This window comes from Lepidochelys olivacea (assembly GCF_965140295.1).
Source record: "Lepidochelys olivacea isolate rLepOli2 genome assembly, chromosome: 1".
NCBI classification, from domain to species: Eukaryota; Metazoa; Chordata; order Testudines; family Cheloniidae; genus Lepidochelys; species Lepidochelys olivacea.
Genome location: NC_140411.1, coordinates 352,032,179 through 352,046,402, shown reverse-complemented (window position 1 = coordinate 352,046,402; position 14,224 = coordinate 352,032,179). Strand labels below are relative to the sequence as shown.

The 14,224-nt window shown below is 47.4% G+C and overlaps 1 protein-coding gene across 6 annotated transcripts in view; it reads right to left on the bottom strand.

Moving 5' to 3' along the window:
- The window catches only part of SBF1 (SET binding factor 1), a 155,540-nt gene that overhangs the window by 59,256 nt on the left and 82,060 nt on the right, over window positions 1–14,224 (bottom strand). For all 6 annotated transcript variants that reach the window (XM_084611204.1, XM_084611205.1, XM_084611207.1 and 3 more), the window contains exon 2: window positions 4,007–4,092. In XM_084611204.1, the coding sequence (XP_084467330.1) occupies window positions 4,007–4,092 (86 nt within the window). The remainder of the gene's footprint in view (window positions 1–4,006; window positions 4,093–14,224) is intronic.

Here is a 14,224-nt window from a genome sequence, read left to right as displayed (position 1 = left end):
CTATTTATATGACTATAGAACCTTTTACTATTGGTTTTAATTCCCTTTGCAAGGTCCAACTCTACTTGACTTTTAGCCTGTCTCACTTTATCCCTACATATTCTGACCTCAATAAGGTAGCTTTCCTTACTGATCCCTCCCTTCTTCCACTCCCTATATGCTTTCTGCTTTTTCTTAATTACCTCTCTAAGATGCTTGCTCATCCAGCTTGGTCTACAACTCCTGCCTATGAATTTTTTCCCCTTTCTTGGGATGCAGGCTTCCGATAGCTTCTGCAGCTTTAATTTAAAATAATCCCAGGCCTCCTCTACCTTTAAACCCATAAATTCTTCAGTCCAATCCACTTCCCTAACTAATTTCCTTAATTTTTGAAAGTCAGCCCTTTTGAAATCAAAAACCCTAGTTGCAGATTTATTTTTGTTAATCCTTCCATTCAATTTGAACTGAATTAGCTCATGATCACTTGAGCCAAGATTATCCCCTACAACCATTTCCTCTATGAGGTCCTCATTACTCACCAAGACCAAATCTAAAATGGCATCCCCTCTAGTCGGTTCAGCAACTACTTGCTGAAGGAATCCATCAGCTATCGCATCTAGGAAAATCTGAGCCCTATTATTATTACTAGCACTCGTCCTCCAGTCTATATCTGGGAAGTTAAAGTCTCCCATGATCACACAGTTTCCATTAGTATTTACTTTATTAAAAACATTAAAAAGGGCTCTATCCATATCCAAATTAGATCCCGGCGGTCTATAGCACACCCCAAGCACTATCCCAGGGGAGGCTCTAATAGTTTTCTTCCCCAATTTAATTGTTGCCCAGACAGACTCAGTCATATCCATTTCATCGCTTCTTATTTCTTTACATTCTATCTCATCATTGATATACAGTGCTACTCCACCACCTTTACTTTTATTTCGGTCTTTCCTAAACAGCACATACCCTTCAATACCTGTAGCCCAGTCATGACTACTATTCCACCAGGTCTCTGTTATACCTATAATATCTGGTTTCACTTCCTGCACCAGTAACTCTAGTTCCTCCATTTTGTTACCTAGGCTCCTTGCATTAGTGTACAAACATCTTAATTTTTGCTGTTTGGCCTCACTCACATTCTGTACCCTATTAGGCACGGTTATTTTACTGTATTGTGCCAGACTAGGAAGGTGAGAACACCAAGATGACACCAGCACTACCCAGCAAGTTCCTTTAGCACCAAAAAATGCTTCTGCCTTTTCTAGAGAATGAAGGAACATGCGAACCCAAAACACTACACTGAAAATGGGGTCACCAGGAGAATGAAAGGAGAGATCCTGGGTACATGGCTGATCTCATTACATGTGCATACCACAGCTGGGAGACAGCACGGGACATCAGACAGTGGCTGCATATTAGAAGCAAGGCTAGAATCATCACCCAAAGATAGGGGATCTGAAGGCATGTGTACGCTGCTCCCTGATTTCACATTCACTCTGACAGCACACTGGCTGTCCAACAAGGAACAGATGTATGACCAGGCCATGCCACCACTGAAGGGAAAAGCATGGGGAACATCAGCAGAGCCTGGAGATGGGGCTTCACCTTCTATTCATGGGAAGTCCTGAGTGGAATGTCTGTCTCTTGTGCAGCTTTCAGCACCGCTACAGCTGGTCTGACCATGTTATGAGGGTTCCCTGCCAGTGAATCATCCTGGGGTAGAAACTGCTGCTGCCCCGGGAAGCGGCCAAGCAAGTGACAGAGCTCTGCTGCCTAGCTCCCAACCGCAGAGGGGGCAGGTGGAGACTGTGGAGACTGTGGCTCATTCAGCACTCCTGAATCTGGGAACTATGAGGGGAGGAAAGTAGTCATCAGCTGTGAAAGCAGAACCACAAAGATTAAGCCTAGAAGAATCACTAATGCCCCCTTCCTTCAGTTAAGATTCCCAATCCTACCAGCTCCCTTCCTGGTCTGCCTTTGCTATGCAATGTGACCCCATCAGCAGGGGCCTCATCTCTCTTATGCATGGAATGCAGAGGAGGAAAGGTCAGTGAGAGCTTGGAGTGGCTGCTGCTCTAAGGCGAACTTTCCTCATCCCAGGGAAACAAGTGCCCCACATGGGCCAGACCCTCCCAGCCGCCCCAGGAAACGCCATTGTGCACAGCATGCCTGAACACTAACAAGGGACACAAGGCACCGTAAGGCAGAGATGCTCTAGGGCACCAGAACACACAGCTGGCTGGACCCACACTCCCACGTCTCTGCATCAGGCACCCTGGAATCTGCCAGGCTGAACAAGTTCACTGGCCAGACACACACAGGTCCTCTCCCGTGAGCCCCACAGGCTGGGGCCCTGCCAGGAGCGGGATCTGCTCAGCCATGAAACAAGGCTGGGGAAGCAGGGGAGAATGTTAAAGCCAGCACCCTTCTCTCTCACTCACCCCCTCTGACACTGCCTTATTCACCACTGTCATATAATTAGGACATTTTGTACAAAGTATGCCTTCTCAGGTATCATTCTCCAAGTCTTGATTTGCTAGACAGTAATCTCTCATGGATCCTAGGCGCTATTGTCGTGTGAGAAGTTCTGAAGTTTGGCTACATATGTGCTACTGAAACCTGTTGTGAGGTTGAGAATACTCACAAGCCGCCTTTCAGGTACAACAACAGAAAGGCCAGACAGTGTTAGTGACTCATTGAGGAGATGCACACAAGCACCAGGGTTACCCCAGGAACTGTGTGCAACAGAAACCTCTCAGAGACAGCCCTACACACTGGGAACTGTTTGACCCAGGTCACAGCCAATGTTCCCCGTAATTTTTGACAGGCCGTGTGTGCAAAAAATTTCTTCTGAGCAAACTGTTGTGCTTCTGTGCAAATTTGTGTGTGCGCGGTGTTTCGCTGTGTGCGCGGTGTTTAGGATCTGTGTGCGCACATACGCAGCGCTTAGAGGGAACAGTGGTCACAGCACAAGAGCTTTCCAGCAAGTTGGAAGAAGATATTAAAGGGGGACATGACATCATGAGGGGACCTTGTTCTCCCTACACCACCACACCTGAAAGTACCAGAGGAAAAGGACTGAACTCGGGGAAGAGGGGAGAGAAAAAGAGTGCTGGTTCCAGGCTGTGTATGGAAACTTGGTGCACTGCTTGTATCATCAGTCAGGGTGAGAGATTACTGATTCAGATCCTGTCTAATACTGTAGACTTAGTTTGCATTTTGTTTGATATTCTATGATTCTATGATATTCTATGATTCTACGATTCTACTTTTGGGGCCAAACTGACCAAGCCATGTTGTTTTAAGGGTCTGCTCCAGCAATGGTCGCCCTCAAAGGTCTCCATGTACCTCAGAATTACATGGCAAGAGACAAACATACACCCAGAGGGTTGGGGGAGGCGGCCAAGGCCCAGTAATCCCCATAACAGAAAAGAGGCAGGATACATGAGGACTGGGGGGTTGAGGTACGAGTGGATATTACCAAGCTACCTCCCCCCACAGGGTTGTGAGGCTGAGGGAGCATGAAGGGCTTTGACAATGCAGTACACCACAGGGCACTGCTGTGAGAGTCAGGGCTATTTATACAGATACTTCAGCCAAGTGGCTTGGAAAACAAGGCTGGTGGGGAAGCATTCCAGCCCGCAGTGCAGCTAAAACTGGGGAGGACACACATGGCAAACAGTCGCCCTCAGCTCGACAGACAGGCGTAGCCCATGAAGAGTACAAGTTCCAGAACACACTGCACCATGAAGATGGAGCACTGCATGCTGGGACCTGTGGTCTCCAAAGGCTGCTGCTGCGCTTGGGTAAAGAGGAGAGGCTGCAATCTGCTCTGTTCTCCACCCATGGGTTTGACCCAAAGAGTCCTGGCCAAAGTCCTGCTGACGTGCAAAGACGACACATCCCTGAAGCCTGCATGCACAGTACCACAGCCCACTCTACTAACACACATGCAAAGCAGGTTGTAGCCCTGTGCGCATGCATCACAATACTGGGAGGTCCCAGCCCCAACAGCCAAAATACTCACTAGTTCAATGCCCTGTGGGAAGGGGTTATCTTCCCAGTCCTTCTCCGGGAAGCGCTGGAGTATCTGCCCCTGGCCATCTCTGCTCCCTACAAAAATAAGCAGAAGGAAAGTGTTAGAAGAATGCAGGCAGCCCTGCTGCTGCAGCCAGATGCCATTTCGACCTCCTGCCAGAGCCAGGCAGTGAGCAACAATGGCAAACTGCAGAACTGCACACTAGCAGCGCCTTGCGGTAACCCTGCGTAGGTATAGCGCAAACATGAACTAACCCTTACACACGCCCTGGGAGGAAAGAATTCTCTCCATGGTACATGTGGGGAACCAGACGGAGGGAAAGTTATTTTTTCCCCAAGTTAGACAGCAAGGAAATAATAGAGCTATGTTAGAAGTCAGAACTTTGACTCCTAAACCAACAACCACCCTTCATATGCCCCAGGTACACACAGCAGGACCCTTACCCCAAACACAGCAAAGCAACAATGGAGAGTGCATTCAAACTGACCCAATTTAGCACCTTCCTAGAGCTCAAAGAAATTCGGCTACAGAGAACCACATGTCCTGAGCTATCAAACTACTCACAGATGCAGAGCGTCTTCAAGATGAACAAAAATGTGAGAAAATTGTGTAACACATCACTGGTTAGGTTAAATCTCAAATTTCTTTCCTTGTGTTACTAAAATAATATAGAAGCTGAAAGATTTGAACAGTAATTCCCTTTTTCACCATCTGCAGTTTGTATTTTGCATTTCACTCAGCTTGGACCACAGAAATACATAGGTCAGTTTAACATTTTGGTTCCTAAACACCAGCATAAGGCTGCAACTTTCGAGTTGCAAACTCTGCAAGGAAATTTATAATCCTAAATGAGTGACTAATACAATGCTATTAAGGTCTGTAGAACTTTCTAGTCTCCCCTTTTAGATGCCAAATCATTAGCAGAAAATCTCACATGTATTCTAGTGGATGAGGCATGCAGTGGGGAGTCAGGACTCCCAAGATGGATTTCACTTCTACCATCTATTCAGCGTAGTCATGGATAGCACTGACCTCTCCCATAGGAGTATGGTGGGGATCAAGGTTTGCACACCACCATTCTAGTGCTCAGTCTGTATAAACTTCAACACTTCAGCTTTTCATAGAGAATCATAGAATATCAGGGTTGGAAGGGACCTCAGGAGGTCATCTAGTCCAACCCCCTGCTCAAAGCAGGACCAATCCCCAATTTTTGCCCCAGATCCCTAAATGGCCCCCTCAAGGATTGAACTCACAATCCTGGGTTTAGCAGGCCAATGCTCAAACCACTGAGCTATCCCTCCCCCCCATTGAAAGAGGACTCAAAGGTACTAACCAGCTGAGAAATATGTACAGAGCCCTGTGCTTCCACAGAATACAGTAACTCCGCACTTAACATCCTCTTGATTAACATTGTTTTGGTCTTACGCCCCTGCTCCATTACTGAACATGCTCGTTTAAAGTTGTGCAATGCTCCGCTATAACATCATTTGGCCACCTGCTTTGTCCACAGCTGGCAGCCCCCCATCAGCTCCCCTGTGCCCCTCTACGATGCCTCCTGCCTGCGGATCAGCGCCTTCCCCCTGCCCCATAGAAACACTAGGTGACATGTAAATAGATGCTTGCTGTACCATTAACCTTTCCTTGGAAAACACCTCGTGAATTTTAGCTGGTAAAATACCTTCTGGCTCTTTGTTTATAGAGGGGTTAATTCCTTGCCAAGCCTTCAGTTACCAAAGTGATTGCCCTAATCCTTCATCCTGAACACCTTCATGGCTTTGCACAGTCTCCTCAACCAGCTGCAGGTGTACTACGTTCTGTCAAAACAGAGTCCGCTGCCAGTGGGCCTCACCATTTACAGAATACAACCCCAGCTGCAGAGGACATCATGCTCCCCACCCCTTCAATCTCTCTAACCTCACTTGCAGACTGCTTCCTAGCCACAGGGGCCGGCTGACCCTGGCATACCTCTGGGCCATGTAGCGGGAAAAGCCTCACTCCAAAATGCATAGACCACTGCAGGACTATTTTGGGAGTTAGAACAGTTTCTACCTCTCCGCTTACCACCAGCCACCCACAGCTGTATTTAAAAACACAGACAACAGAACACATGCCAATTATAGTCCAAGGACCAAAAAGGAAAGGTCAGCACCAAGTTATGTATATAAAGAGTGTCCAGTGTGATGCTAGCGTGTGCTCCCTTTCCCTGCCCTCAGACACTACCTCTCTCCACCCACTACTGTCTCATGTACCTCCTCTCAGACAGCAACACTCACTTCAAGACCTACCGGACCCAACAGCTTTGATTAGAAATTTAATACCTGCCCTCCCACAGCTTGACCAAAAAGAAACAAATGCAGATTCATGTAAGGCACTTGTGTCAAGTTGGGCGTAAATCCTGCTACTGGATTTTGTAGCACCCAAGAACTGAGTTTCTATGGCAAATTGGACATTTTACGGTGTTCCAAGTAAATCCAAACAGGGATGATCCAATCAGCGCATTTCCATTCATTACTCCGCTTTTCATAGATTTAGATCCTAGGGCCGGAAGGGACCACTCTGATCATCTAGCCTGACCTCCTGTGTGCCACAGGACTTCCAGAAATTCATTCCCTTTTGAACTAGAGCAGATCCAGAGACGCAGAATCCATCACAACCCTTGATAAGTCATTCCCCTGGTTATTTATCCTTGCTGTTAAAAATGTAGGTCTTATTTCCAGTCTGTCTAGCTTCAACACTCAGCCATTGAATCTTTACAACTTGGTTCACTAGATAGAAGAGCCCTCTATTATCAAATTTCTCTTTCCTATGTAGGTACTTATAGACTGATCAAGTCACCCAGTAACCTTCTCTTTGTTAAGAAACAGATTGAGCTCCTTGACTACCACCATAAGGCAGGTTTTCTAATCTTTTATTCATTCCCACAGCTCTTCTCTGAACACACTCCAATTTATCAATATTCTTCTTGAATTGTGAACATCAGAACTAGAGTCACTATTCCAGTAGCAGTTGCACCAGTGCCAAATACAGAGGTAACATAACATTAAATGGGTGAAAAACTGGCTGACAGGTCTCAAACTGTAATTGTCCGCCTGGAATCATCACTGAGCAGATGTGTTTCTAGTGGGGTCCTGCAGGGATCAGCTCTGGGACCTACACAATTTAACACTTATTAACCACCGAGATGAAAACCAAATCATCACTGAAAAAGCTTTTAGATAAAGCAAAAATCGGGGGAGTGGTAAATAATGAAGAGGACAAGTCACTGATACATAGTAACCTGGATCACTTGGTAAACTGGATTTAAATGACTGTTATAAGAACAGCCATACTGGGTTAGACAAGTGATCCATCCCATGTCATCCATTCCCAGCTTCTGGCAAACAGGCTAGGGACACCATCCGTGTCCGCCTTGGACAATAGCCATTGCTGGAGCTATCCTCCATGAACTTATCTAGTTCTTAATACTGCCAAATGTAAAAACATATCTAGGAACAAAGAACCTAGGCCACACTGACAGGAAGGGGGACTCTATCCTGGGAAGCAGTGACTCTGAAGAAACACTTGGGGGTCATGGTCGGTACTCAGATAATCGTGAGCTCCCAGGGTGACACTGTGGCTAAAAGGACTAGTACAGTCTTGGGATGTATAAACAGGGCAGTCTCATGTAGGAGTAGAGAAGTATGCCGCATTGGATTTTGTATCATTCTAGGTTGTTCGTTTTTAATCGAAATGTCATGCGTTGCCAAGTCAAATGCCTACAGAAAGCAAGTATATTACAGTACCACTATTACCTTTATCAACCAAACTTGTAATCTCAAAAACCCTCACACCAAGTTGTTTTGAAAGGATAGTAACCTTTGACAAAAAGGAGTGACCCTCTATTTCCCCCACACCTCACCTCAATGTCAAGCACGGCATCCAAAAATCAATGGATTATATTAGCAAGACATTTCAACTAAAACTATTGGAAGTGAAAGCTCAGAGCAACATTGAAGGTGTCATTATGTTAGCAGCTAGATAGTACCTACATCTTAGTATCTAAGGCAGAGGTGAGCAAACTTTTTGGCCCGAGGACCACATCAGGGTGGGGAAATTGCATGCAGGGCCATGAATGCAGGGCTGGGGCAGGGGGTTGGGGTGCGGGAGGGGGTGCAGTGCGCAGGACAAGGGCAAGGGGTTGCGGCAGAGGAGGGGTGCAGGGTGTACGAGGGGGCTCAGGGAAGGGGGTTGGGGTGCAGGAGGGGACTCAAGGCAATGGTGCAGGGGAGGGGGCTCAGGGCAGGGAGCTGGGGGGCGGGGTGCAGGAGGGGCTCGGGCTCCGGCCTGGCGCTGCTTACCGGGAGCAGCTCCGGGGTGGCAGCACAGTACACACTGGGGCCAGGGAAGACTCCCTGCCTGCCTGCCCTGGCCCTACGCCTCTCCGGGAAGCAGCTGGCACCACGTCCCTGTGACCCCTGGCGGAGCGGGGGCAGAGGGCTCCACACACTGCCCTTGCCTGTGGGTACCTCCCCCGAAGCTCCCATTGTCCGCAGTCCCCCATTCCTGGCCAATGGGAGCTTTGGGGAGGCTACCCATAGGCAAGGGCAGTGCGCGGAGCCCTCTGCTCCCCCTTCCCCAGGGGCTGCAGGGACATGGTGCCAGCCGCTTCCGGGAGCGGCACGGGGCCTGCGGCGCCACAGGGGTGGCAATCCCGCAGGCCGGATCCAAAGCCCTGAGGGGCCGGATCCAGCCCATGGGCCGTAGTTTGCCCACCCTGATCTAAGGGCTGAAATTAATGGGGTAGCTCACAACTTTGGGTTGTTTCAAAGGGGTGGGGGGGAGAAGATATAATTACAGGAAGACAATATGGGATTGAGTTATATTTGGGGGACTCACACCATAAAGACTAAGAACTGTGATTTTTTATTTATTTGCAATGAAAGCTTAGATTCTGCTACAAAATATTGGCACTCACCTCACACTCTGGCACAGCTCCCCAGAGCAGCTGCATAATGGTTCGTGTCTGCTACATATGGAATATATATTTGCACCTGTTAACGATATGCTGCATTTTTTTTCTTCCATGGTTTGTTCCAATGTTTCTGACTTGAAGAAGCCTCTAGCCTGCATCTCATTTGTATGTAATGGAGCCTACTGCAAATTCCATCTTAATACTGCCATGCAGAATGCAGCCAGGCCATGCTGGATCATGACGAAGCTTTACACACTGGGACTTGTGACATACAGACACTGCACTTGGCAAAGATAAGGATGGCCACATTGTACAAGTCCATGGACTGCATCTGTCCTACCCTTTAGCTACTTTTGTCTTTATTAAATCAGCTCCATTGTGTCTAGAATGCCCTGTTGCAAGACAATCTCCTGGTCCCCCCTTAGTTACTTTTCAGTAGCCTAGCCCTGCCTTTCTGCTTCACATTATGCAATGCAGCCAGCATTTAAAAGGCTCTTTCCCTGTCAATGTGTTCACATTGGGGTGCTCTTTCCTGCTCTGATGATCTGGTCCAGGACAGACAGAGGCAGCAGGAGCTGTTTCTAACCTGCCCGTCTAGGAACACGTCTCTATGTTTGTGTTACGAAAGCTGCTTTTGCTTTTTCCTTCCTGTGTGCTCCCAGTGTTAGATTGCACAGAGGCCAGGAGGATTTAAGGTAACTCTTGGTCACTGCTCTCTGGATAGCTTAGTATTGTCTGCATTAACAATATGCCGTATTTGAAGTTTTATGCTACTTTATCATGATACTGAAATGTTTAGATGTGTTAAAAATTGAGAGGAGTGCTTGTGGCACCTTAGAGACTAACCAATTTATTTGGGCATTGTTAGTCTCTAAGGTGTCACAAGGACCCCTCTTTGTTTTTGCTGATACAGACTAACACAGCTACCACTCTGAAACCTTTAAAAATTGAAGCACTCAGCTGACTCAAGAACCCCAAGCACAGGGCAACTCTTGGCTAGGCTGGCCATGGGGTTAAAGGATCCTTCTCTGGGAATGGATGCTCTCACAACAGCACAGACATGCAGCATAATGTGGATTACGAACAGGCCAGGGTCTGCAGCCAACTGGAGAGCTCAGTGGAACAAACTTTCCATAGTTTATACAGCCACATAGAAATTACCTAGCCAACAGAAAAGAGCGGACTCTACCATTGAACATTTGGAGGGGAGGGGAGCTAAACCAAAACTCCATCCTCTGTATCCCCGCCCATGCCACCTATCTCCAGACACCAATCTGTTCAGTACACTTCTCGCCTATGCAGACAGACATGCATTACTCCATGCCAGGAACCCCCAATAAAGTGACTCCTCTTCAAAGTCTCTCTCAGCCATGAACACATCTGAACCTCCACTTAATCTCAACTCTCCCTGTATCCACACCTGCTATCCTACTCAGCCCCTACCTCCTTCCTCCCCTCCATCATCGGTTGATCTACCCCTGCTGCACCAACACTAGACCAGGCGTGCATGCTCAGAAAAGACTTGGGTTTGCTTCACAGGCTGGTAAGGGCTGTGACTGACTGGAATGGCAGCATTGCATTCTGGCCCACAGGGAAAACAGGGCCTTGTTTCGCTCTGCAGCAGTCCCTCCAGCCAGCGTAAGATCAGCAACTGTCTGTTCTATGGAGAAAGCTGCTACAACATGAGGACACAATAGAGGGAGTAAAAAGGAGGGAAAATGAATTTGCACAGGGACATAAGGCACAAGACCTTGTTTACAGCAAGAACAGAAAGGAATCAAACCCTTCCACAATGATGCAAGCGGCCTCCTTTTAGGCTTTGTCTTAACTACACAGCTTTTAGCGACATGGCCGTGTTGCTAAAAGCCGGGCAGTGTAAACACTGTTTGTCGGCACTTTTGCCAACCAAATACCTCCACCCCCAACGAGCAGGGTTCTCGTTGTCGACAGGAGAGCGCACCTGCCAACAACGAGCCATTTACACTGCCACTTGCCACGGCAAAACTTTTGTCTTGGGAGGGGAAGCTTTTCTAAACACCTGTGAATGACTACACTACCGCATGTTTACTCTGCAGCCAGGATCCACGCTCTGCGATCGATTCACCAGCAGTCGATTTAGCGGGTCTAGTGAAGACCTGCCAAATCGATAGCAGATCACTCTCCAGTCGACCCCTGTACTCTACCCCCAACAAGAAGAGTACGGTAAGTAGACAGGAGAGTTTCTCCCGTTGACCCCCCATGGTGTAGACCCCTCAGTAACTCGACCTACGGTACGTCAACTCCAGCTACGTTATTCACGTAGCTGGAGTCGCATAGTGTAGGTCGACTTACTGCGGTAGTCCTTTAGTAATGTCACCAGGAGCTTTCAAATGACACTCTGCACAATGTGCCAAGTCTGCCCCAGCAATTAGTTTATCCACAGTCTCAGACACGATTCCACGGATGTCACTGATCATACCTATTGCTTGGTATTATGTAGCACAGATGAAAGTGAAAGCAGGGCAGAGCACTAGAAGGCTAATAAGAAATCCCTTATGAGGCTGGAGATGAACAAGCTCCACCTGGTAGAGGTGGTGGTGTGGGACACTTCAGATGCAAGTACTACTAAAGTAAAAGTGACAACTCATTTTAAACTACAGGCTAAGAATAAATTCTGTAGATCAAAACAAAGCCGGAGCTCAGTTCCAGGGACGTCTCAGTGGAGAGGATTCCAGAAACTGCCGCCATTTCAAAAGTCGTAAAATCCCAAAGCTTCATTAAACACCTTACACTGCAGGAGAGTAAAATGCACCCCTCGGAATTCTACAGTGGCAATTCTTCAACAAAAAAACTTCAAAAACAGACTCCAACGAGAGACTGCTGAATTGGACTTAATTTGCAAACTGGATACAATTAACTTAGGCTTGAATAAAGACTGGGAGTGGATGGGTCATTATACAAAGTAAAACTATTTCCCCATGTTTATCCCCCCCCCCCCCCAAGCTGTTCCTCAGACGTTCTTGCTGGAAATGGCCCACCTTGATCATCACTACAAAAGGTCCCCCCCTTACCTCCCCCCCCCCGCTCTCCTGCTGGTAATAGCTCACCTTACCGCTCTCCTGCTGGTAATAGCTCATCTTAAGTGATCACTCTCCTTACAGTGTGTATTGTAACACCCATTGTTTCATATTCTCTGTGTATATAAATCTCCCCACTATTTTCCACTGAATGCATCCGATGAAGTGAGCTGTAGCTCACGAAAGCTTATGCTCAAATAAATTTGTTAGTCTCTAAGGTGCCACAAGTCCTCCTTTTCTTTTTGCGGATACAGACTAACACGGCTGCTACTCTGAAAACTGCAGTTAAAGACACTCATGAAGGGCCCGGGCCAGCTGACTTGGACTCATGGGGTTCCGGCTGCCTGGCTGTTTAACTGCAGTGTAGACTTTCAGGCTCAGGCTTCAGCCCGGGCTCTAGGACCCTGCAAGCTCTTCGCTTCCCATCTCTGACTTGATATCTGGGAAAATTCAGCAACTTAGAACAGCTGGACTGCGGGAAGAGGGCAATAGCTGACACTCTCTTTTATTTTTTGACATCCATCTATAAGAGTTGTGCCTGTTTGACCATGCTCTCCCCACAAGCTTCTCTTAGATTATGAATTCTTCAAGACAGGGACTGTCTCCTGTGTGTGTGTTTCCCAGCATTCTGGGGCCCTTCAATTCCACAGTAATATAAATATTAAATTATCAGTATTGAAGTTGGTCCAATAAAAAAATATTACCTCACCCACCTTGTCCCACCAGAGTCAGTCTTTTCTAGGCTTCACATCTCAGTCTAATTCAACTCCAAAGGAGGAACTCCCAGAAAGTCCCACAGCATAACAGAACATGACCCCTCACGCAGCCCTGCAACAAAACTGGCTGGATGTGTGCCAATGGGGGCCAGCCTCTCTGCTCACTCATCTATGTTTCAGATTCAACTCTACAGATGCAGAACATGCAGCCTTCATATTAGATATCAAGCCTGCAAAAGATACATGGCATGATAATGTGCAGTGACACTGGGAGATCCTGCCAACACCACCATCCCGGCAAGTACCAAATGCTAAGGTCAGTGTGGAGAAAAGGAAAGCATTGGTAATACCTGCAATACTAAATTCAGTTCTGGGCACCTCAAACTGAAAAGTTTGACAGCAAGACATAACTAGAGGGCTAGAGGGTTTGATTTATGAGGAAAGATTAGAAGGGTCAAATTTGTAGAGCTTGGGTAAATGACGATAACTGGGGAAGCCAATAACTGCAAGTGTCTGAAGGGTACGATCACTGAGGGAGAAGAATTGTTCAGGGTGGGGCACGGAGATCTAGCTAGGACAAAAACTGTTCATTTCATTCTAACCTGAGTATCAAGAAAACATCTCAGCGGAGAGTTCAAGCAGACTGTGGAATTTTTCCAGGGGGAGAAGGGGGAAGGGAAAGAGATTCCATCATTTGGGTCACTTATACCTAGACTGGACAAACCCCCAACGATGCTTAAGGGAACAGTCCTGTCCAGGGCATAAGAGGGACCAAGTTGTGCTTTCCCATCTCCAGCATCTGATGCGGTGCTAATCCTCAGTCTATGGCACCAGGGCAATTCCATTTACAAGTCACAACAAGGCTTTATATGAACCTCTGTCACAAGACTAAAGAGCTGCCTAGTAATGAGATTTTTATAGATAATCTAAAATTAAACGTCTCCACAGAACTGGAAGGTGTTTTCTCCTTAAGAGACCTTTTTATAAGTCTGTCTCTATTTTCACATCATTCCCTCTTTGGACTCCAGCTCTCACCTCAAAGCTGTCATTACCTTACACAAACCCACCCTTGCGCTCTCAGATTAAGGTCTGGAGGTGTCCGTAGGACATTCTAGCTCATTCTAGTCACATGGATATCAGAGGACCGGGCCTCCTGAAGCCTGGAAAGTTATGATCCCTGCTGCTCTGTGCATTGTCACCCACCCAGCTGGGGAAACACCTCAGAGGTGGCTGCTGAAAGAAACTAAGCTGCTTCTGAGACATCATGTGAAACAGGAACCTTGGACAGAGTCTGAGTCCCTGCCACTACACTAGATGGATTAGACCAGTGGTCCCCAACCTTTCTGTGGGAATAGCATATTCCTATTTCCAGAAGACTATAGCATGCACCAGACACCCCACCACCGAAATGCCGCCGAGAAGCGGCAGCAAGCGTCACCGCTGAGAAACAGCAATGCTTCTCGGCGGCATTTCGGCGGGCGGC